This window comes from Lottia gigantea (genome assembly GCF_000327385.1).
Source record: "Lottia gigantea unplaced genomic scaffold LOTGIsca_2, whole genome shotgun sequence".
In the NCBI taxonomy this organism is placed as follows: Eukaryota; Metazoa; Mollusca; class Gastropoda; family Lottiidae; genus Lottia; species Lottia gigantea.
The window spans coordinates 1,357,494-1,383,723 of record NW_008708400.1 but is presented as its reverse complement, the minus strand read 5'-3'; the positions used below and the strand labels follow the sequence as shown (position 1 = coordinate 1,383,723).

The following is a 26,230-nucleotide window of genomic DNA, read 5'->3' as shown; positions in this document are numbered from 1 at the left end:
TATTCTAGCCTATGATAGATATTTTGCTAGTTAACGTCTGCTTTCAAAATAGCTATTAGGGACTGGAAGCAGATGTTTCGGTCTATGGTTAAATGAGTGTACCCGAGTTGAGAAGTTTTATCCAGAACCAGGAATAAAACCATTTAGAAAATCGTAATAATACCATGTTTTAAAACGAAACAAAACTGATAACAAATAATACATCATGGCTGAATAAATTCAGGGGTGCAATGATGTACAGTGTTTATAGTTGCAGTTAAAAGAAATTTTTATGGGGGCAAACGGTCCTGATTATATTACTTGTATAGTATTTGTTGTTGATTAATTTTGTTTTTATGTACATAAGTTGGGCGAAATGCAAGGAAGACTTTTGACCTAATTTCTTAGTCTAATAAATATTATCATATTGACCGGAGCTACAATAATCGTCATCAAATAAACGTAACTGCGACACTATTTTTAATAGCTTAACCACTTAAAATTGCAACTGAAAATATCTTAGGCTTCAGACAGTTTGATTGTCGAAGTAGTAAATGGAGTTACCTCCCTTGTACCATTTCAACTCAAATGCTTCTGACTAAGGCATTAAACCACATAAACGAGTTCTGATAGATGGTCAAAAACGATATAAGCAGGTCCAATTTGTCACTTAAATGTCACATGTGGTTATTGCGTCCTGCTGGACATTGATAAATATATATAATGCTTTATATTATATTTTGTAGAAGAAAGTTGTGAAAATATTATTTGCATGAATTATTTGAATTTATTTGTTATGAATGTTTATGTTCTATTATCTCTTCATTGTATATCTTCTTTGGACTGAAGAATTGCTTATAAATGATTAAACTTGTTGAGGACAAAACCAAGTCGCAATTAAACAACAATTTTTTAGCACAAAATATCATTTATCTTCAGTATTGGGATCAGCTGTAGCTTTAGCTGATCTAGCAAATTGTACCACCATAGGTTTATCATGTAACACAAAGGCATGAGTATCATTCAAAGCTTTGATAGCTGCAGTCTCTGATGGTAATGTCACAAAAGCTTGTCCTTTCATTCTACCTTCCTTCATAACTCGAATATCAAAAGCATTAGCTTCAGTGCCATTGGGCCAGTCAATGTATCTTCCATAAATATATTTTAAATCTTTTTCTGTCGCCTGCTTTGCTAAATTTTTAATGTAAAGTCGACTGCTAGGATCACCTTTGTTATATTTTTTAAACACATTGATATCTTTTCGTTTATGTTCTGGTATGCATCCATGTTTTAATTCTTTTTCAGAGATGAATTCACTACAATCTGCTTCTTCCTCTGTGTTTTCAGTTTCTACTGGTTTTGGTGGTGGCTCTATGACTCCAAAACCACCTTGAACAGGCAGGGTTGCTTCAGTATTAGTTGGGATGGATTCTATATTGTCTGATGGATCTTTAAGCTCAATAGCTATAGGTATTTTAAGCTGTATCTGTTTTTGAGCTGTAGCTTGAGAATTGAGATCAAATACTTCACTTGTTTCCACAGGAATAGAGGGTAAAGTTGGGAAATCTTCAATCAACTTCATTCTCTTCAGTGGCATTGTTTCCTGCCTTGTGGCCCTGGATCTTTTGGTTTTCTTCAGTCTATTTTCTTTCTTTTGTTCTTCACTATCACTTTCTATTTCTGATTCACTGCTGCTTTCTTTTGCTTCTTCAGCAACTGGAGGTGTTGGTGTTGTTTGTCCAAAAGGAGCAGGCAAATTCATTTTGTTCATAAGATGCAAAGTTTGGACATAAAATTTTGGGTAAGCTGCTAAAGCATTTGCAATGTTTGTTAATATTGAGACTGTAGGGGACGGATAAAGATACTGAAATCTTGGATTCCTTGGATATATTAAATCCCACTTTAAAAAAGTTTCATCTAGTGGAGGTTTAAATGCTGTCCGATGATCATCTTTAACTTCCATAATCTGATATTAGACTGTCACTGATAATACAATGGTATGTCAAACTGAAATAAAAAAATAAATTTAGGTGTTAGATTAAATATCAACTGATAACTTGTGTCTATCAATAAACCTACCTGTATTTTCAGAATAACATTATGCAAAAAACTGAAAGATATTGGTTATTTTGGCATGAGTAAATCATGTATTCTTTAGCTAGGCAACCTCCTTTGAATTTATTCATACTTGCATTTTGTAGGGTAGTTTTATGTAATGACATGATGTCCATGTTGTTGCTATGTTTTGAAGCTTGAATAAATAAAATTATTCATTGATTTAATAAATTCTAATACCATCCGTCTCCGCTTATTCAACAAATTCAATTTGCGTTTGTTATTTGGTTGAAAATCCGCAAAACTAAGACACCATCAATATCATAAACAACTTGTTCAGATTAATGGCAATTAAGTTATGCTATGACAAGAAAGACACTGTCTTAGAACATATTAAAATCCATATTCTCAAATTACGTACAAACCCTCAAATGACAATAACCAAATTATCAAATGAACAAAATTCCTTGCAAAATAAAATCCATATTTGAATTGATAAAATGACCTAATGACCTAGACTATCGATGACCTAGACGGAAGTGACATCACGTGCCATTCTTCCGATGTTGTGTTGACAGTCAAGAAATTTCAGAGATTTTCCAATGTTTTTCTGTTATTTGGTAAGATATTTTCACATTTTGAATGAAAATCTTCAAATAAATTAATACTTATTATCGCTATAACCATTTATGCGCCATATTTTGTGGAAAACTTGTTTATTTTTACCGATCAATTAGATGATCAACCGAACAAGACAAAAAAATTCAGGAAAAAGAATGGGAAAGTTTCTGAATTTTTTCCTCAGAAGGAATGTTTCCCTTCACGTCATATACAGAGATATTCTTGCAACACATGGAGTCTAACCCCATTTGCTTAGAAGGAATGTAACCAATGAGTTAAAATTCAATCCAATAAAGTGCTAATTGAATGAAGCAGGTTCTCTAATGACTGACACAGCCATATTAGAATTAGATGATAGGACATAAACATGTCATAGGCTATTCTTCTTCTTCAATTTCAAATTCTGCTTAAACATCAAACAATTTTATAGTAAAGTAGATATCACATGCTGATGCTGTCAAGATACCTCATGAAAAGCAAAACGTTCTTTAAGTGCCATTGACCTAAGTAGGAACAAAATTAAAGCTTGATAAAAACCTCACAAGTGTCTATAAATCTAAATCAACTTTTGCTAGGGCATCATAGCTCAATGTTTGATATTTGTCTAGAATATGAGGTCCAATCTACAGGTTCTGAAAGGTTTTTAGACAGCTAGACACCTGGGTCAGAGTCATAGGCGGTCATAGGGAAATGTACCATTATGTGGAAATATTACTAGCAAAACTGTAACAAGCTGTTATCTTCTCCCAATCCTCCATTTAAATGATGGCACTACAGTAGAACTCTTCTGTGAAATTTCTCTAGACACTCTTGTTTTAGTTTCATTTAGCTTTGTTGACAAAATGGCTAAATGGGCTTTTTTGGATTAAGATGATAAATATACTAATAATAATCTATTAACAATAGATGCTCAACCAATAAATTATATATTCATTCAACAAGTTTACTGTACAGGGATATTTAAATATCTATACCATTTGTTTTATTATGCTATATAATATATATTGTCATCCTAAGGCCAACAGGATAAATCTCATTTTTAACAGAAGCTAAATTATAAATTATTACGACAATTTTTTTTTATTTTCTGAAAGAAGATCTTAGTATTAAAATATTTAAAATCTTTTGTCTTAAAGACTTTTGTCCTTACTAGATTATTCCAAAAGAAAATTGAGCTTTAAAAAGTTGGAAACAGGCTTTGTCAATTGTAAAAGGATGTAATCCAAACAATGTAGCGTGAGGCATTACCTTAAAGGGATTGTAAAGAGGTTTTCTAAAAAATTTATGTTGGGACACTGAAAGCATCAATTTGCACGATTTCAATTTTCAATCAGACATCTCTCTCCCAAAATATCCTTACACAAGTCCCTTTGTAATAAGTGATGGCATGAAACACTTAGTTTAAGTTGAATTGTAGGAACCACAGATGTCTGATTGAAAATTGGAATGGTGCAAATTATGCTTTCAGTGTCCTCAATACACATAAAAAAAATGAAGACAACCTCTTTACAATCCTCTTAAAGACCACAATGCCTCTGTATAACAAGGTATTAATTTGGTCTAGCCTAAATGATTCAGTTAATGTAAAAATGAACAAAGTAAGATAAGATCAGTGTAAATCAAAATGGCTATTGACAGTAATGATTATTGATATATCATGATACACCTAGTTATTAATGGATAATTTGAACAGTTCCCACGACCTATATTGGATATGATATGGTACACGAATTGAGTTGATGTTATTATTAGTCAACAGCTTAAATATCAATGAATTTTTTTGATCATTGAATTTTGTCTGGTAGGCCTATTATGTGATCTTGGTGTGGTTTAGATCTACAATTACGATGGTGTTTAAAGGGTTCCGTAGCACTCTGTTATGTAAGAGTGTTACTTTTTTTACGGTTACCGGTATGTCAAACAAATGGTGGTCGTGGGAACTTCTAATTTCAGTCAGAGTGTGAAAGATCTCGAATAAGTTACCTTTTCTCATTATTCCATTTGACCCAGTTGTAAATGAGTATGGATAATCCAGTAAGATGAATGCCAAGAACCAGCTGGTAGAAGGAATTCTTATGAAATTAAGTTGTACAGAATGGTTGGTTGAACATAGAGAGACATGGCTTAGTGAGTTAAAATTGTCTTCAATAAGTACCTTACAGTTTCATTATAAGATGAAAAAGGTTTAGATTTGAAAATAAAACACTGTCCCATGTGCTTGTGACATGATCTTTAGACAGTTGGAAATTCAAGAGGGTAGGCTAATATATGTCCTGAAAATATTTCTGTCATTGTCTTATTTCTTCAGTAGCTCAATCAGACATTAAGCTCCATTTTATTCATATGAATGAGTATAAATGATTCAGATATCAGATTTTTCACCCTGGGAAGTTCTGGAGATAGTTATAAAAGTTTGTTTTTAAGGAAAATATTGACATCCACAGTATCCCTTTAAATGTTAACATAATAATTCACAGTACCAGTAATGAAATGTACCAAATAACATCTAGTATAATAATTGACTTTGATCAGTAAATTGGTAATCGACTGGTATATCGATCAATTACTATGTGAGAGATCTGTTTTCTGTTATCAATACCAGTATCAGTTTTCATGATTTCAGATATAATCTTACATGTACCGGTAGGCCATATTGAGTACCCGTAATATGATTGCGTTTAGACGATGATTCTTGAAATGCAAGGCAACCAAAACTGTTGTTCTACATAAAAATAGAATTTTACAAATCTAAACTATTATCTTGGTTAATTTCTTGCATTGCACACTGTATGGCTTTGTTCGATCTCATCAGCCCAAACAGGTGCTGAAAACCATTAAGTTAATATACATAGTGTCCTTCCTTTCTATTTATTCAAGGTTAAAGGAATGTAGTTGTTGAAATAATTTTTTTACTGTGAGTTAATTTTCACCCTTGGTAGCATTAATCAATTTTAAAATAAGGCATCTTGTTTTCTTGCAAAATGGTCATGCAACAGACCAAACACACTATCTTTTTGTCTTTTCAAATAGAAAACAAAGCCCTCTAGGCAATCTGTCCTATTTACAATCTACATCATTGTTACACCCAGTGGACACAGGGAACCCCCTTTCTATAAATAACTTGTTTCTATAAATAAGGATGATGATAAGAAAGTTAGAAGTGAATGCAGGGTCAAGGACATTGTTTAACAGTGTACAGTTTGTTTTTAGTTGACACTATCTTCTATTTACCTGTATGTGACTTGGTGTACAAGTTGGGTTATTGAACTTATAAATTCAAGTTTTCTTCAGTTTTGGGATTTTATAACTTTTGATTCAAGATTCAGGTCAGTGAGGTTATATTTCTGTTCTGAAAATGATACTTTATCATCTTTATTATTCAGTGTGTTCATATAAAACTGCATAATAGGTAGGTAAATATAAATTGTTCAAGGATTTTTTTAAAAGTGAATTGATTTTCAGAATAGCGCTGTCAATCTAAAAATGACTTGACAAGTAAATATTTTTGGTAAATTTATCTTGAGTAGAGAAACACTTTCCTCCCAGAAATTACAACTGAAAACTTTACAAATTTTTGTTGAAAATTGACCTCTGTAAAAACAATGATTTAAAAGGAATTATCAATACAAATTCATTCGAGGATTAGTGCTAGTATTTGAAAGCTAATGTTCCAATTCTTACAAATATTATCAAGAAAATTTGATTTTCTGCATAAAGTGACATGATAAAGAGAATGATTTGATTCTTTCTGAATTTTAAACACTGTGATGAAACAGCTTTATATCTGTTTACTGTATTTACTGAGAATAGTTTTGTATAAGATGTGAATAAATGTTACTGTATCAAATCGAACTAAAAACAAAAATGATTGTTCCAAATTCTTGGCTGTTTTAAAAAATGTGTTCTTTCCTACTAAAATTTGAGTGATAAAGCTTAGAAAATGCTTTAATTTGAAACCAACACCTTTGTTGTATATGTTGTAAGGTTTGTTGCTTAAGGGACCCAAAGCTAAATACCTACACTTATGCCCTAAAAGATATTTTATTAAAGTTGGTCTCTACTGTAAATCTGGATCTATAAATACATCTCTTGTGAGCGCTCTATTCTACTGTATAAAATATTCATTCATCCATATTATTTTAAACTCCATTCATTCATCCATATTCTCATTCACTCAATGCATTCATTCATCCATATTGTCAAGGAATCGATGTACCATTACATAGTGGTACCATACTGACCATGTGTATGACCCTTAAGTAGCCCTGTTTGACCATGACAATACATAAACAATAAGACATCTGAATATGGTGACCTTAAAAGAACCCCCCATGAGACCAGCAGTAAGAGGGTTAAAATCAATAGAGATGTTAAAGAGTTAATAAACAAGGGTTAACATTGTAAGATATAGTTTAGTTCTGTACCTGTTTATTGTATTAACAAACTACCATACTTCAGTCTGTACAATACCTTTTACTACCAATATAACACGTTTTAGGTAATGTTGACTTAATTTTTTACAAGTTATGAGTTCTGTTTGACACAAGTCTTCACTTAGACTGGAGCTAAAAACCTGTCATACACATGTTGTTCAGTTTTATTTCAAGGCCTTGTTAGCCACTTTCAGGGTCGATTTGAGTCTTGTACATTTGTAAAACGTCTTCAGAAGCACTTCAGTGCCTCAAATAATCATAATCATAATCCATCAAATATACATCAGATTGGAAATTTATTTCTATTTCTCTTATTTATTTCTTTTCTTAATGGTAGAGTCTCATTTTAACTTTAAAATTCAGATGATATTGGACACACGTTGATTTGAAGGATCAGATTTTGATGGTGAGCTGTGAACACTATTACTTATGAGACTAGCTAAAATTCCTGCGACTAAAGTACTATTGGTCAAACTGATGGGGAACTATATCCGTTTGATATTGATATATTTTTTTAAAACAGCTTTCCTATTGAAGTTAACTCCAATGTGACCCTCTTGCCAATTATGCACAGTACAGTATAAAGGGTAACATGATATTGTTTATCATTTGATTAAAGAACACATATTATTGATCATGTACTCATCTCAGCTCTTATTTCTTCCTTATCAGATGGAGCTAACCCTTCTGAAATTTGACTCATGATAATTGTATTATGAGCAAATAAAGCAAGTAAAAAGCCTTTGTATTATGCCAGCAATATCTTTCGGCATTCCGCTTTTTTTGGAAACAGTTTATTATCAAAAACAATTGTGATTTATACCTGAAAATATTTCTATAAAATGTGAAATTCATATCTTTGTATGGTATTGATCTAATTAAAAACCGTGAGTACTAATTGTTTATTAAACAGGTTTTAAATTAGAACTTTCAGATACGTTAATGAACACATTTCTATAGATTTTGGTGTTTGGACCTACAAAAAACCAGAATGTAACTTTAAAATTCATTTATGATGACTTGTTCATGCCTTGTTTGAAAAGATATTTTATATGCAAAACTGTGAATTGAAGTCATGAACTCTTTAGGCTGCTGTTGGTTGACACAATGAGTTTCAATAAATAATGACAAGTAGAAGGTACTGTGTGAAGGCAAGCAGGACTGCAACCAAACAATGACAAAAGGCTATAGGGAGACAAAAGATACTGGCTCTACAACTATTAACACAACAATACTAAACAAAGACTGGAGTGTGAAGAACACTCCTTTATTAATTGACAATGATAAATAAAGATATCTAAAACTTTGATCTTTTCTTAAACTATTGTAGGTGTAAAATGTGAAGAATTTAATGCAGACAGGTCGGCTTTTTTTTGCAGTGAAAAGTGAAAATATAAATCTTTGGAAAAAGCTAATTGCACTGTGTGGTATAACACTTTTGAAACTTCTTGTCCACTGAATTCAATTTGAATCACACTAAGTTGATGGGGATTCCTTCTTAGCTATCTGTTAATCTGACAGAGGTTCTATAGCGCAGGTTAGCGCATGGTTCCTTACATGACGTCATCAATCGGCGTGTGATATTCATCTTCACTCATAATTCCAGTCGACCCAGCTGTAAATGGGTACGGATAATCCGGGAAAGCTCAATACCAAGAGGTTTTTCCAAGAACCAGCAGGTAGAAGAATCCTTAACTGTGAACCTAAGTTGTTATACTTGTAAAAAATAGTTGTTTCTTTCTTTTTTCTTTTCAAGATTAGGTCTTATATTGGTTTCTCAGGGCATTTTGTATACATCTTTTAGATTTTGGCAATTGATGTCATTTTGACATTTTCAAACTTAAGGGACACATTACAAGATAATAGATCGGCCACCTGATAAAATTCAAATACTGCTATCTGTACCATTTTCAAAATTAAATTTGGACATCGGGTTCATTGTTAATAAAATCACAATGTGCAAGAATTAATCATACTCTGAAAGTGACAACAATCTTCAAAAGTAACCTGGGATACCTCTTTTAAATGAACTATTCTATAAATGTACATGGCTGATGTTTTTTCAGTTTTATTAGATAGTGTTGTATTACCAGGTGTTTTAATTGTGATCATTTGAACTTTAGTTGATAGTAAAAAGATATGACTGACTGTATATAAACTATTTTAATGATCATTCATTGTTAAATTAATCAACACTTACCTAACAATCATGTCATTTGAGCTGTTTTTTTCCTTTGATTTAAAATTACATTAATTGTGTTTAAAAGGATATATAGCCATTTGATTATTAGTTGGATATTAGTTCTGATACGATATATCAGTGAATCAAAGCATCACGATATGGCACAAGTTAGTGAATGGAATCACAATTTGTTTTCACTGACTTGACTGAAATTGTTTGAAACTATTTATAAGACAGTTGACTTCTTCTTATCAACTACATTCCAAATATAGTTACAAATTTATATCTTATATTGCAACTTAGAAGTTAAAATGTTAATTTTTATTCCACTACCCCGTATCCGAATCTGTATCGTATCTTGACCCTTGCATCCTGATTTGTATTGTTATGTGGCAAATGGAAAATGCAGCTATTCTCAGGCCTGTCTCTCCTTTTAATAAAGATCTGATGTTTGTTACATATGTGGTTTACAAATCTAAAGACTGTATACAAATGTTTTAAAAGAGATACAGATAGCTGTAATTAAAAAAATGGTCTCACATTTTGCAGCACCCATTCAAAACTGTTGTTTGTGCTTTAAATACTTTCCTGGTACCGGTACATTCTTATCATCTGTGCCAGTGCCTTATATTGAATAGTAACTTGTTACTCTTCAATCACCTTAATTTCTAAAATTATAAAATAGAGCTTGTGCTCATGGTATTAGCCTTATCCAAAAGGAAAATGCAGAACATTAGGATTCCATTTTGTTCTATTTCAGATTATAAAATAGAAAATCATGATGTAGAAGAAATATATTTTAAAAATAGTATTATACAAGAGAGAGATTGGAATGAGTTGTATTTTAGTTGAGTAAATGGGTGAATGAGGAAAAACTTGTAAGTATACTTTATGCATTTGTCGACTGTTTGATTGGGTGATGCACAGGGACATTGCAGAACATAACACATCCACACATAGGGTGTAGGGCCAGATTATTCTTGCTACAATGTAAGATATCTTATGTTGTTGCTGTTGCAATAGTCTCTTTAAAGCAGTACAAAATATTATTAATGAAGAGATTTAAAGGGACAGATGTGCCACCAATCGTTCCTTAGTCTTTAAAGCAGTACTTTTAGCTAAACCAATTATATAGTATAGTGTTCACATGTCCAGGATTATCCGAGTTTGAAAGTTAAAAAGACTTCATGTCAATTTTCTTGGTGAATTTTCAAAGAGTTAATGAAGTTTCGAATGCCCTTGACATTGAATAACAGTGGAAATGTTTAAGAAACTTGTGAAGCATTTTATGTCCTTGTTTCAAATAACATTGAACAGGTCTAGTGAACATAGACAGATGGTTATCTTGTAAAGCTTTGAAGCTCAGATTTTAGAGTCTTTTTTATTAACAGTTTTTGCTAACATTTAGTTAAAATGACTCTTTTTACAAACATTAAATATTTATCTTTACTGAACTGAACAAATTTTTAGATCATTACTGTACTTAAATGCGGTAGTATTAGATCTCCTGCAGTCTTTGTCAATGAAATTTGTCTTCACAATCATTTTACTTCAATTTTTACATAGGTACTTGTTAACAGAAAAATATGTTGAGGAAAACTATTTGTTTCTAGAAATATAGTAAAGGGGGATGAGTTATAGTTTCATCAACAAAACAAAAATGACCAGTGTTTAACAAAATGAGTTTTTGTTGATATTGTGAACCCAAGCTGATGTCAGCAAGAAAAATCATAAAATTTACAAAACCTGTTGATTGATTGAATTGCCATTTTTTTTTTATTTGCAGACGCACAAAAAAGGAGGAAAAATAAATGGTGCTATTTTTGAAATAACAGTTCCCAATAGATGTCACTACAACATATAAGATGGCAGACAGCCTTGTGTCTCACCTGTGGACAATTTCACGATTCTCATGGAACACATCTTTACGATTACTACCAAACGGTTGACGAAGATTTGACATGTCAGATTTGCTTGCAGCCATTAGTGAATCCCCTGGACACTAAATGTGGACATACATTCTGTCAACGTTGTTTAAAGAACTACCTCAAGATTCAGAAGCAATGTCCACTAGATAGACTACCATTAACTATTAAAGATTGTTCTCCATCCAGTATATTAGTACGCAGGTAGGTGAATGATATTTTAACTTCTTTGGTTACAGATAGTCAGGTTTGAATATTTTCTTTATTCATATGAGACTTATTTATATCATGAATTCCTACCATGTAGTAACCTTCAAAGATTCTCCAGTCTGGTAAATTAAATTATGTCGATTTTCCAAATTGAATTTGATTATCTATTTCCAACTGGCACTGAATACTGATAGCCACAAGAAGATTTTGTGTTAATAAAATATGGAATAGAATAGAAATATACTTGCCTTCCATAGATTCTGAAAATATCCCAGATAGCGTATTTTGCTAAAAATTTTGTCCTTTGTAAAAACTAAATTTTAAGATGAAAATGTTTGAATTTATAACAATGCGAAGTCATCCTAAAACTATGACAGTATTTTCAAGGTAACATTCAAATTCTCATAAGAAAAATAATTGAAAAATTTCAATTTACAAAATATATGCTTAGACAGAAGTATAATAATATGTGGTTATTTTTAAACCATCTTAGTAAATTGGGGTGTACTCTCACTTTAAATGGACACATGCAGCATTTTTGGAAGTAAATCATACCTTGGTCTCAGAATCATGAATTGTTCTGCTAATTTAATCAGTTATGATGTTCAAGTCCATGCTTTAAAGACTTTCATTTCGAATGTTTGTTGATGACTTCATAACTATACAATAGACTCAATCATCCTGTCACAGTTCACAAGGATTATGTGATTTTTGTACAGTTCAGAAGACTATTTACATATATTCCAGGTCCAAATCACCCCCCAAAAATGCCACACATGTCCCTTTTAATATGATTATTACCGGTATTGATAATTTTCTACATGCATCATAACCAAAAAATATTCACCTATTTTATTAACACCTTAAAATATGTATGATATAAAACAATTCACATTACATTAAAGCTTCAATCAAACATTCCACCTCATTCTTCATCAGAGGAAAATCATATACAACCTAAATATTATTCTAATGTCTATTTTTAACCTTATTCAAATAATAATCAATCCATTCTTTATATAAAGTGGAATCGGTGTATTGTCTGAGATTCCTGTCAACCTGCAGGGAATCAATGATCTAAATCAGAAACCTGATTGTTTCTACCTCTTAACACAATATACACACCTTTTGATAGGCTTATACATTCATTGATTTTTGTAACTTAGTTCTTTTATTCAGACCTGAGCTGTATTGTCATTTATCTTAGCATACTGTTATTACTTTTTATATCCTGCCTTTAGTTTTATACCTCTTTTATGAAGAGTTCAGTCTGTGTCTGACGTTATTTTTTTGGATCATAATTGTGTTCTGGAAATAGAGATCTTTGACTTTGGTCACAGTACTGTAAGGTGCTAAAAAAATGCTGTGTACTGGCCTGTAATAGTTTCTTGTGAAAACTTCCTGCTTGAAGGTTAATGCCCTTTTGGGACACCTTTGGATTCTGTTTATGTGGGTAGCATGTTATCTTAATTTTTGTGTCCATGGATCTTTGATAATTTTTATCAACTCATAGAACATTTGAACTGGCGCTCATAAACACTGTGCTCTGGGCTATGTAACGTTCTTGAGAAAGACTTTCTGCATGCAATTTTGCAGTTTGCATGTAATCTTATTTATATCTGTTGGCTCAACTGGTATCCTGAAATTTTGTTTCCTGTTATTTTTTTCAAGGTTCTAAGCTCTTGCCAAATTTCGATAAAATTGTTTTTGTAAGGAAAATTTAAGCTTCCTCTAGCTTCAAATTGACCTTGACCTTGTATAAAATATTGACTAGGCTTCATATACTCAATATTTCCTCAATTGAAAGTTTTCTGAATATTTCCTTAGATGATCATGTGCTAGAGTATTTGATTAGAGTATTTTTTGTCTAGTTTGATTAATTATCGGTATCTATGTACTGTATTTGATATAGTGAAGTGTTTTTAGTACCATAGTATCGGTATTAGTTGATTGGAATTTGATTAGATTAGGCGGTAGATTGGTTTGTTAGTGGTGTTTTTTTCTTCTCAGCTGGCTATGATAAGTTTCGGACAAACATCTATTCAATTGTCCAACACTAAAATTATAATTAGTTTTCAGTAAAAATACTAAAATGTTGGATCATCTTTTTATGGTTTGGTTGGAAATTATTCAGTTTAAGTAGTAGTAAGTAAGTAAATTAATTAAATGTTTTTTTCACTTTGCTATCACCAATATCTGTGGATGATTATGCATGTTAAAAGCTTGCTCGCTTGATAACCTAAACATTAAGGTCCAGAGTTTAATTATGAGTAAGTCGAGATATTAGTAATTTCAGTTCAGGTTTCCCATGTCAGTGTTGCAGTTTGGAGAGGTTGACTGAAAAAGCATATATTGTTGGGACAATTGCAACTGCTTACCATAAAGATCCCCTAGTTTGAAATCCTTAAAGTAGAATTTTTCTAGATTATTTTTTTGTACAAATGTACCAGTATTAGGCTCTACTAGCATAGAAAACAAATAGAAATTTTGGTAAATATTGCAATTCACAAATCATCCAAATTAGGAAGAGAAAAAGTAATATGTAGTTATTAGAACCTGTATTGATTAATTAGACATTATTTAATTAACTTAGTAAATAAATTGATTAGTCTAGTGTTAATTTCAATAAGGTTGACTATTGGTTGTGCTATCAATACAAATTATTTCTGTCTAAAATGATAATTATTATCATTGATTATATTGGTGAATCTGCTTTGTTCAGTAATTGTCTCTGAAAGGATTCTTCATTCTCTTAGTAAATAATCACACATTGAAAGACTTTTGTCAATACTAATTTAAATGGTAACTGTGTTATAATGTTACAGCTCTACAGTCAGTTAACTTTTGTTGGTAAATTGGCTTAATGAATATTTTGATAACTGTAATAAGGTTTTATGTTAAAATTGACTAGTTATAAGTTTTTTTTTTTTTAGTTTGACAAGTTTGACTAATTAAATAGATTGACTAGTCTAGAGTTGACCAGTATTAGATTTGTGGTTCAGATTGACTAGTATTAGATTGACTAGAATAGTTATAGATTGACTAGTTAAATATTAACTAGGTTGACTAGTTTTATTTTGACTCCTTAGGTTGACCAGTTTTCGGTTGACTAGTATTAGGTTGAATTGTTATAGAATGTCTTGTTAGATTGAGTGTTTTAGTTTGACTTGTTTGACAATTACAGACTTTTTTCATATTTTGAATTTGCAAATTTTCCTCTGTAAAAACGAAATTCTTAATAAAAAATTCATACAAAAAAGAAATGAAAAATTTTATGCGATTTTTTTGAAATCTTTTGTGACTGTAAGACTTCATATTTTCTTTACTTATTAAAAAAAAGATACAAGGTTGATTTAAATTAGTATGTCATGATGTGATTTATTTTAGATCAGTACCTGACAAGGAACTTGATTATGTCTGAGTGTGTTTTTGACAAACAGCTTATATATCCAGCAATGCTTAAGAGCTTACATGTCAGAAAAATTACTGAATGACCCACAGAAGCAGCAGTGTGTCTGGGTCAAAACCTATGAGAGGAAAACATCACCTATTTTGTAATCCTATTGTATCTATTATCTTTTTTCTAGAATTAGAGTTAATACTATTTTATAATAAGGCTAAGATGTGAGGGAACAATAAGTAATTTTCTTAAGCTGCACTTGATTGATGTGTCTGCCTCTTCATTTTTTCTCCAATGACATTTGAAGAAAATGTCACCAGACGTTGAAAGTTATGCTGATAGATAATGTTGTTTTAAGTGTGCACGGAGATTCTTATCACTCTACTCCTGTGTAAAAATACAATAGAATTTCTTTCCGATTGGTGATTGAGTTTAGTTAGTGTATCAATGATTTAACTTGAACAGGATTAAATTGGTATGATACTCATTATCCTGACTGTAGGCAGTTAATTATGGTTTCATCATTTTGAACTGTTTTACTTTTTTGAGTCAATTCTTTTGTGGTTAGAATTGTGAGGGATGTATTTGATATTCACAACACACTATTGAGAGAGTAGACATTTTACATATGATTTTTATTATTTGTAACCCTTTGATGGGTTTTTAAGAAAATTAAAATGAAGATAAGAATCAGGGATAGTAATGTTTTTGAAGTCAAACATTATGAGAGTAGACATTGTATTTGATTTTATGATATGTTATATGTAGGTTTTTAACAGTATGAGAGTGGATGTTCTTTGTAATGATTTTATGAATTGTAACATTTTGGTTTTGGCAAATTTCATTGATTACAATAGGAAGAGTATTATTTTATTTGATATGAAGGCAAACATTGTGAAAGTAGACATTCTATAATTAAGTTTAGATTTACATTTTTTTCTCATTTTTTCCTTGAATAAGGAAGCTACAGACTTTATCCTTATTGAGTGTGTTTGTCTATAGCTCAACTTGAATTTATAATTCTTTTCAAATTGATTGACAATGAGAATTAAATATCATAAGGGTTGTCTAGCTCTCCAGTAAATTTGATGATGAAATTTCAAATGAAATATTGAACTATTTATTTGAATATTTTAATTTTTTTAGTTCATTGAGTTAGATGCTTGCTTGCTAGTCTGAAGATTAATTTTGGCATAGGTCAATAAAAAAGGAGGCAGCTTCTTCTTCCTTGTCTATTTGGTTGACCCAATTCGATTTTTAATTCAATAACTTTGTTTGGATTAAAATTAATCTGATATTGATAAAAAAAAGTGATGTGTAGACAGATAAATGAGAAGATAACATCTAAAACTAATAAAATATTGGATAGTATCCAACATATTGACCACTGACCACACCAGATGTCCAGTCAGCCTATTATCATGATTAAGTTTTTCTATTAAATCTCTCTAACAGGTCGTCAGTTCAGACTACAATACCCAGTTAATTTCATTTATTAAAAACCTTAGCTTATATTGTGAGTCATTTATTGACTCTATTGGTATTTTCTTTGGTCAGTGGAATGGAATGTTGTCTTTGTTACTATTCTGTTAGTTTGCATGAGATAGTACAGCAGGAAGGTCATTCTCATATTGAATAGTTTTGAATTATCTACACACTATGAAATATTTCAATTGTTTTTGTGAGTTTAGTGAGGATAGTCAATGAAGGTTGACTTGATAGGTAATTTGTATGTTATAATTTTTTTACCTTGAAAACTTTTGAAATGAGCTAGTTGTCCTAAATTGAAGACTTATGTAGTTTTGCCAGCCTAAAGTGAAAACTAGTGTTCTATATTTTATGTTTCTCCTGCTGTGTTTCTATGGAAAGTCTGTTGCCTATTTGGAAAGGGATAATTTTGTATAAAAAGTGAGCAGAGTTTTGTTACAATTTTCTAGAAGGTGTAGGTCATCATTGAAGACATTATTGAAGTATTTTATTAACCATCCTAACTGAAGAATTTCTTTCCACAGCCTGTATCACTATGACTAGTAGCTAAAACTGACTGTGCTATGCTATTGAACTGACTGTGCTATGCTATAAAACTGACTGTGCTATGCTATAAAACTGACTGTGCTGTGCTGAACATTTCAACGTTAATTGTGAATAAAGTGTAATATAAATATATCAGACTATATATAATCAATATCAGTATATATATTTTTAAACATCTGGTTATGAGATGAAAACTAAAATATCAATTGGACGTCACCGACACAGTACAGCTGACGAGGGAGCATGTCAGGATGATAACAACAGCTGTGTGGTGCATCAATCTCATACTATCAATATGGAGTCTGGAGAACAACCTGAAGTGTCGTCAAGTACTGTTCTTCTCTCACCTTACAGGTAAATATATTCTTGATGATGCAATCAGTGATTGGACAAGTCACTCTGTGGTTTAGAATCTTTAAGTTTATATGTTTTATTTCGTACTACAATTGTGTCAAATATATGTCACACTTGAACATGCTCTTGTTTAGAACTATTATAGTGCTGTCTATAATTTAAGATCTTTATGTATAGCTACAATATATAAGTTTGTTAAGTTCAGATCAGTGATTGGACATCTATATACTTATAAGCACTTTATGGATCAGTAACATAGTTTGTATTCTGCTGTCAAAGTTGTGTCATTTGTCATTGTTTAGAGTGATTGGAGTGATTGCTGAAAGCATGATTTTGTAGGCTATAATTTTTTAGCTATGGTACCCCTAGAGGCCATGAAGAAATGAACAATTTATTCTAGTGACTAATGTCCCCTTAAATCAGCAAAGGGGCGCTGGGGCACTCAGATTGAATTAGTAAGTTTAAGATTGATAACTTTGATTAGTAAAACTTATAACTGACAACAAAATTCAGTGACATATTAGAATGATGCGATGCTTTTGAAATATAGTATTGAACAGATATTGGCTCAGTGAGCCTATAGAATCAAGTGAGAGGTTCTATGCTGGTAAAGACCAAGATGGTAGCCTACCTGTGAAATGTAGACCAAAGTGACTGACATTTGAATATTTATTTGAATTGTTCAGTGTACTGTAAGCTGTAAATCCTTTGTAGGTTAAAATTTCCAAAATTTGGCATTATTCAAGGAGAAAAGTAGAATGTCAAACTTTGTTTCTTTACAAAATAATAAAAATCAATTACCGTAAGAGGCTTAATGTGCTTTCTGAGATGCTTGTAAATTATAAGAAGCTTCATTGTAAAAGGTGGTATAAAAATCAGCACTACCATTATTAATTTTGATTGAAAAGAAAAATACATTTGACTGATGGGGAAATCTTGAAAAATAAAACAATAAAAAGCTTTAAAGAGAACATGTGATTCATACAATGAAGTCATTTGATAAATGAGTATAAGTTATTATTGATGAATAATATATAATGAATGAGACATATTGGTGTATGATGTTTATTGTAGCATGATCAATCTACCTGGAATGTATAATATATATGGTAATATATTGATCTTGGTGTGGTATAAACTGTTATATTATTTACTCTAATAATAACAAGATCTAGCTATTTAAGATACATGTACTAGAATATATATTACTTTACAGATCTGTTTAAGACTATCATGCATGTATTTGATATTTCCCCCAAAATGCTCATTCTGATTGTTATTAAGCTGATTTTATAAAATTGATAAAATATCATGCAGCCTTTGATAAAAGATCACATTTTTTTTTAGGGAAAGAGGTTTTAGAAATTTTTTCTTTATATAGATATCAGCATTTCATTCATAGTTACCAATTAGAGAATCAAAGATTGAACATTCATAGTTACCAATTAGAAAATCAAAGATTGAACATTCATAGTTACCAATTAGAGAATCAAAGATTGAACATTCATAGTTACCAATTAGAAAATCAAAGATTGAACATTCATAGTTACCTATTAGAGAATTAAAGATCATTCATAATTGCCAATTAGATAAATCAGTGATTGAACAGTCATAGTTACCCATTAGAGAAACAAAGATTGAACATTCATAGTTACATTACAGAATCAAAGGTTGAACATTCATAGTTGCCAATTAGAGAATCAAAGATTGAACATTCATAGTTACCAATTAGAGAATCAAAGATTGAACATTCATAGTTACAATAGAGAAATCAGTGATTGAACAGTCATAGTTACCCATTAGAGAATCAAAGATTGAAAATTCATAGTTACATCAGAGAATCAAAGATTGAACATTCATAGTAACATTAGAGAATCAAAGATTGAACATTCATACCAATTAGAGAATCAAAGATTGAATATGCATAATTACCAATTAGAGAATCAAAGATTGAACATTAATAGTTACCAATTAGAGAATCAAAGATTGAACATTCATAGTTACCAATTAGAAAATCAAAGATTGAACATTCATAGTTACCAATTAGAGAATCAAAGATTGAACATTCATAGTTACCAATTAGAGAATCTAAGATTGAACATTCATAGTTACCAATTAGAGAATCAAAGATTGAACATTAATAGTTACCAATTAGAGAATCAAAGATTGAACATTCATAATTACCAATTAGAGAATCAAAGATTGAGCATACATAGTTATCCATTAGAAAATCAAAGATTGAACATTCTTAGTAACCAATTAGAGAATTAAAGATTGGACATTCATAGTAACCAATTAGAAAATCAAAGAATGAACATTCTTAGTAACCAATTAGAGAATTAAAGATTGAACATTCATAGTTACCAATTAGAGAATCAAAGATTGAACATTCATAGTAACCAATCAGAGAATCAAAGATTGAGCATTCATAGTTGACCATTAGAGAATCAAAGATTGAACATTCATAGTAACCAATTAGAGAATCAAAGATTGAACATTCATAGTTACCTATTAGAGAATCAAAGATTGAACATTCATAGTTACCAATTAGAGAATCAAAGATTGAACATTCATAGTTACCAATTAGAGAATCAAAGATTGAACATTCATAGTAACCAATCAGAGAATCAAAGATTGAACATTCATAGTTGATCATTAGAGAATCAAAGATTGAACATTCATAGTAACCAATTAGAGAATCAAAGATTGAACATTCATAGTTACCCATTAGAGAATCAAAGATTGAACATTCATAGTTACCCATTAGAGAATCAAAGATTGAACATTCATAGTTGCCCATTAGAGAATCAAAGATTGAACATTCATAGTTACCAATTAGAGAATCAAAGATTGAACATTCATAGTTGCCCATTAGAGAATCAAAGATTGAACATTCATAGTTACCAATTAGAGAATCAAAGATCATTTATAATTGCCATTGACAAGATCTTTAAAATAATGTTTTCAAATGTACTTCGCCAATATTTTTTTCCATGCTTATACATAAGTGACATTAGGGGTAGAAATCACATTAAAGAAAGGAACGCAATATAATAGTTTACTGATTCATTAGATGATGATAATGTAAATTGTTGAAACTTTGTGTATAATAAAAATCAGTTATGTTTGGTTATGTACTAAAAATTTAATTTGTCTGTATTTTTTTTTCAGATTACTTGATAAATTATTAGTTGTTTGTCCTAATGTTGATTATTGTGAAGAAGTTTTAACACGATCAGAATTAGAAGCTCATTTATTACATAGGTAAGTAGAAAGCTATAACCACTGGAAGGGGTCTATGTTGAAAATCAAATTAATTCGAGTCTTTCACAGTTAAGATTAGAACTTTTCAGCCAAGAGAGACTTTGCTTATCTGCTGTTCAAACAAAGAATTATAAAAAGTTATTCCTTTTCTAACTGAGTTACCGAGAGATTTTGAAAGCCTCCTCATAATCTAGATAGTGATTGGAGGTCAAGATGTAAAATGGTTGCAAATCATTGTCTTTTACAAACTGATAGACCTTTTAGAATTAAAATAAATATCTGGCTCTCCTACAATTCAATTTAAAATGTTCCATATTGAAAGTTATTTTAACTCTTTCATCCAAATGTTTTGTGTTGTTTCTATCAAAAATAGGTTACAAAAGTTGCACTGTTGTCTTTTTCCAGGTGTCGAGGTGCTGTCAAACGGTGTATCAAAGCCAGTTTAGGCTGCCATTTTCAAGGTCCAAGAAGTGCCTTACAAAGTCATCTTTGGGAATGTCCATATCGTGATCAGCAAGCTGGTAAGGGCAACCAACACAAGTGTATTCTCTGTTCAATACAAAACAATTAATGCCATCAGACAATGTAAATTTCTGTATCTGTTCAAGCAGGTAGCCAAATGTCTCAAGATGTTTGTAAAAATTCTGTATTGCTAAACGCTAATTGAAGTTGTGATTGTTTATTTATGAACTGTTTATTTGTAGGTAAAAATCCTGTAATGGATGGTGAAGTATCTACTATAGAAATACAGAGAGCTAGTCCTGAATTAGGCATTAGTATTGTTGGTGGATGTGATACCCCTCTTGTAAGTTTTCATTTCTTGGGTGTTTCAAAGTTCAAATTCCAAAGATAGTTCCTAATAAAAACTGCATAGAGCACTTTATAACCATTTAGTTATACTTCTGAAGTAAAATTGTACCCCAATGTTCACTAATGACATAATGTGAATTTGATTCAGAATTATCAAACTTGCATTGTGATTTGAAATAGATTCATTAATTTGTAGACAAACCTGACAACAGATTTAAATTTTGAAAAGTGATGTTCATAAATGATTTGTTATTCAAATAATTGTATGATTTGTTAACTGGCATTTTCTTTGTAGATATGTACTGTGATTCAAGAAATAGTTCCTGATGGTGTTGTCCATAAAGATGGTCGTCTTTTACCTGGGGATCAAATTCTTGAGGTACTGTCTCTCCCACAGCTCAGCTAATCTCTTATGCTGGTTGTCTCAGCAGTATAGTTTCACCACAGACAGTTCACCTATGACTCACTTGTATGCTCAAGCAAAAATTTCATTTTGAACAACAGCAGTCAAAATATCACATGACAGCCTATAACACATTTTATTGGCTGTTCAGGAATTGAGCTGCCATCACATGTAGATAATTTTACATGATCCCTTAATTTAACATACATTTTCTTGATCTTTTTTTATATATATTCAATTATGTCAAGCTTGTTTTAAAATGATAGTCTAGTAGGTTAAGGAGAGAGCTTTTCCAATATTGATTTCAGTCTGTCTCTTAGAGCTGAAATTCTTATAGATCTGGTGTTAGTTGATAGTTAATGTAATAATTTTGTATATTATAGGTAAATGGTGAAGATCTAACACAAGCTAGTCATTATCAAGCTAAATCAGCTCTATATCAATATTATCCTGTATGTAGATTAACAGTATATAGAGAAAGAGCTGAGGAGAGTCGTCCTATTGAAAAAGAAGGTACTATACATACCCTTCAGTTGATTTATATGGGAATGCATGTTTTCTGTCATTGTTGTAGAATATGTAGTAACAACTTCAGTAGGGACGCAGGCCAGTTGTCTAAAGATAGCATAGCATGAAACTCTGTATTTTGCCCTACAGTTGATGTATTGATCACTATTTTAACAGTGAAAATATTTTTTTATTTGTAGTTTCAGTCATCTGTTGTCATCTGTTGTAGAACAATTTGAAATTTATATAAACAACTGCAAAGATTCAAACAAGATTCATTTGTAATTTATAATTCATTTATAATTATATTTTATCTTGCAGAAATCCTGAAAATTACGTTAAATAAAGTGCCTGGAAGACCCCTTGGAATAAAACTGGTGGGAAAAAGGTAAGAAGACAAATTTTTGTCTACTGCAAAGCATCAGTCAAAAGACTTAACTCCTTTTTTCTGAACACATCTAATATTGAAAGCTGGAATAGCTCAGCTGATGTCAAGTTGAATCAATGCTTGCTGACCATATGATGAACCGAACAGATGAACAGATAGATACAAGAACAATTGAATGAGCAAAAGCCAGTTCATTTCATTCAATGTAATAAAATTTGATATCCTTCATATGAAATTTACTTTTTTCAGAAATGGTCCTGGAGTATATATTTTAAATCTAGTACCAGAATCATTAGCTGCATTTGATGGTAGATTAAAACAAGATGATAGAGTATTTGAAATCAATGGTAGAGATGTAACTTATGGAACTCAAGAACAGGCTGCTGATATTATACAGGTAATGAATTTGATTCAGCAGGCAAGCACTTCTGATCTGCTGTCTTGATCTTAAATAGAATCCACAGTATTACAGTTAATTTGTAGAGCTGTGCCATGCACTACAAGCTTTCTTTCAACTTTTGGAAATTAAAAGTTAAAGCTCAGAAATATGCATGTCATTCATTTCATTCCTTAGAATTTAAAGTAGATTTTTGGTTACCACTATATCATATCCAAAAGTATTGTTGCCAGCCTTGAAGCTACTTTCAAGAGTGGCAAGAGGATATTAGTACCAAGAACCACATTCTTAGCTGTACCTCCAAAATGTTTTACTGAAAATTTTTGAAAAGCTTTCTTTTGATTAAAAAATGATCATTCATTTTCAAATATTAAAAAGTTGATGTTATAATTTGATATGTTTATTTGTAGTCTGATCCAACCTGTGTTCAGTTTGTAATATCTAGAAGAAGTCGTCCACAAACTCCTGATCTCATCCGTTCTACCTCTCATGATGCCAGTAATTATTCTGTTTATTCTGATAAATCATCTACATCCTCATCTTCCAACTCTTTATTAAATACTCCAATAGTAGAAAGAACGATACACGTTACCAAGGTAAGATATTGGTTTTTATATTTGTCAAGGGCTGTTTGATATAAATTTGATGAGAATTTTTTGGGAGAATGGTCAGGAATTCCAGGGAGAATTGATAAATAATTTTTGGGAGAATTTGACAAAATGTTTGATAACTTCATGATTAACATGTGAATTCTTAAAATTTTTATTGTTCAAGTTAGTAAAATGGCTCGAAACTAGACCCGTCTTTTAAACGCTTACGACATTTGCCTTGAAGTTGAAAATTTAACTCAACTGATAAAACCTTTTCCATTAGTTTGTTGTAATGATTTTGTTGAACTACAACTTTAGACAATGTCCAAGTTCTTAGTCAATTTTAGTTGATACATGACTTACAATTTACATTAATTCGTGTGATTTGAAGCTTTTTTTAAATCTGTATATCAATATTTGTAGGATACATGTGAAACATTAGGTGTCAGTGTAGCAGGAGGTGTAGCTAGTCATAGAGGAGATACACCTATCTATATTACTAATATAAATCCTAAAGGTTGTCTGGGTAGAACTGGTAAATTAAAGGTAAGTCTTTTAGATATTGGGGGAGGGGGTTATTACTTCTACCTTTTGAAACTATCTAAAGAAAACTACAGCTTTCCTACTAGCTGAGATTTGCTAATTTTTCACCAAATATTTGAGTGTTTTCAAGGGTTCATTATGATTGAAATCTTTGAAGATGGAATGGACTTTCAAAGAATATTTCTTACGTCTGCTGACTCTTCATATTAGAGGTAAAAATGAGCAATAAAACCTCCATTACAGAAGAGCAATTTAAATCTCAATCACTGTGAATAGTAATAACAAAATTAATGATGTTTTCTCATCATTTCAGCGTGGAGATATTATTTTGAATGTCAATGGTAATAGTTTATTGGGACAAAGTCATAATGAGGCTGTGAAACAACTGAAATTAAGCTCTGATCTAAATCAGTTGACATTACAAGTTGTTGATGGTGCTGAAACATGTGATGGACCAGGCAATTTTATACCTACATGGCTATATTGGTTAAAAGTTCCTAAGTGAGTCTTGTGTTTTTTGTAAACTTTGTTGTTTTTTTTTTGTCATTCAAAAATGTCTAAAATGATTCATTCATCTTAATAGACTAAAAGCATTCTATATATCTAAACTTAAGCATCTTGTTTTAAAAATCCCTGTATCTGTATTGATGTACTCTTTGAAAAGATATACAACTAATGTCCTACAGACTGAGCACCTACACACGTGGAAATGTTAGTTTAGCCACTGAGTGGTAAAATTGTTGACCATGCATGTGTGACTGTCTTGCACAAACAGTATGACAAAAGTTCAGTTTTATTTGATTTTATTATGTTTTCAGACAATGTTATATTTTACGGTCAATCTCATTATTAAGAAGTCCAAGTGGTAGTCTGGGTTTCTCTATAGTTGGTGGAAGTGATCATGCTCATGGTGCTATGCCTGTTTTTGTCAAGTCTGTTGTTCCTGACACACCTGCAGCTAAAGATGGCAGGCTCAAGTAAGTCTATGAATTTGTTTAATTGCCAGAGTTCATTCAAGAATATTTCCAAATCTGACATGACTGGCAAATTCAAACAAATCAACAACCCTTATTTGTGATGAAGTTTTAAGTGAATCATGACAAAAGTTCAGAAGGACTTTTGATTGGCTCAACTTAAGAGTCCTAAACAAGTGAGAAGGGTTCTTTTGACATGCACTACTTAGAAATATTATAGCTAAGTCAGTTTGTGACCGTAAGGAGCAAAACTGACCAAAATCAAGAGCACTGATTTGGCTTGTTGTCTTTAGTTGAATGAGTTAATGTTCATTCTTGTTTTCTCTTTATGTTCAGATGTGGTGATATAGTTCTCAGTGTAAATGAACATAATTTAAAAACAATAACTCATGGTAAAGCTGCAGAAATATTAAAACAATTAGATGGTGTTGTGAACATGACCGTGGTTTCGTGGCCGGGCACTTTAGTTTAATATAACTTCACTGTGAACTTTTTTTGAACAAACTTTCATAATAAAGCTATCATGCTCAAGTGAGATTTCTGTAATGAACAGTAGAAATTTTTTGACATGATGGAAGAGCTGGAAATGAAAAAGTAAGGTCTGGCAAAAATTTGCTGAGAAGATATTTTCACTGACATGCTGTCAATGAGTGTTTCGGATATAAATCCTCATCAGGACACCAAGTTTGAAAGTGGAGGTAAACTTTTCAATAGAGTGATAAAGACACTTGCCTGAATTAAAGATAGATGCAATAACAGAACGCTTTTAATCTTATGATTTTTTTTATCATAATAACTCACAGAGTATTTACTTTTATTAGCTACATTTTATCAATCCAAGCCATAGAATACAATTTTATTTTAAAGCACCAAAATTTTCTATAAGATTATGTGATAAGAAGCCATTCTACCTTGTATATGAATTTACAGAGAGATTGCTATGTGTGGTATTTTATTGACAGAGATTTTAGAGGAGGGGGTTTCAAAACAGCATTAATGTTGATACTGTAGTGCTCAAATGTCTTTTTGTTTTTTAAAAAATGATATATTTTAGTTCAAAATTTCATGTTTAATACTATTTTTTATAATGAATGCAAAAAGTAGTCAAAAATAATTGTAAAAAAAACAATTAAATATTGCAGACTTTCAGATAACCTTTGA

At 31.1% G+C, this 26,230-nt stretch overlaps 2 protein-coding genes across 2 annotated transcripts; one reads left to right on the top strand and one right to left on the bottom strand.

The window, feature by feature from the left end:
• Positions 1-904: 904 nt before the first annotated feature.
• On the bottom strand, positions 905-1,741 carry LOTGIDRAFT_104371 (hypothetical protein; the record flags this gene model as incomplete). Its single annotated transcript, XM_009053197.1, has 2 exons — positions 905-1,368; positions 1,645-1,741. The coding sequence occupies 2 exons, from the start codon at positions 1,739-1,741 to the stop codon at positions 905-907; spliced, it is 561 nt and encodes a 186-aa protein (XP_009051445.1).
• Positions 1,742-11,115: 9,374 nt separating this feature from the next.
• LOTGIDRAFT_103997 (hypothetical protein) lies at positions 11,116-25,541 on the top strand (the record flags this gene model as incomplete). Its single annotated transcript, XM_009053196.1, has 13 exons — positions 11,116-11,399; positions 20,365-20,457; positions 20,863-21,008; positions 21,162-21,262; positions 21,563-21,646; positions 22,054-22,231; positions 22,526-22,565; positions 22,815-22,962; positions 23,373-23,558; positions 23,976-24,098; positions 24,409-24,596; positions 24,914-25,072; positions 25,406-25,541. The coding sequence occupies 13 exons, from the start codon at positions 11,116-11,118 to the stop codon at positions 25,539-25,541; spliced, it is 1,866 nt and encodes a 621-aa protein (XP_009051444.1).
• Positions 25,542-26,230: the final 689 nt, after the last annotated feature.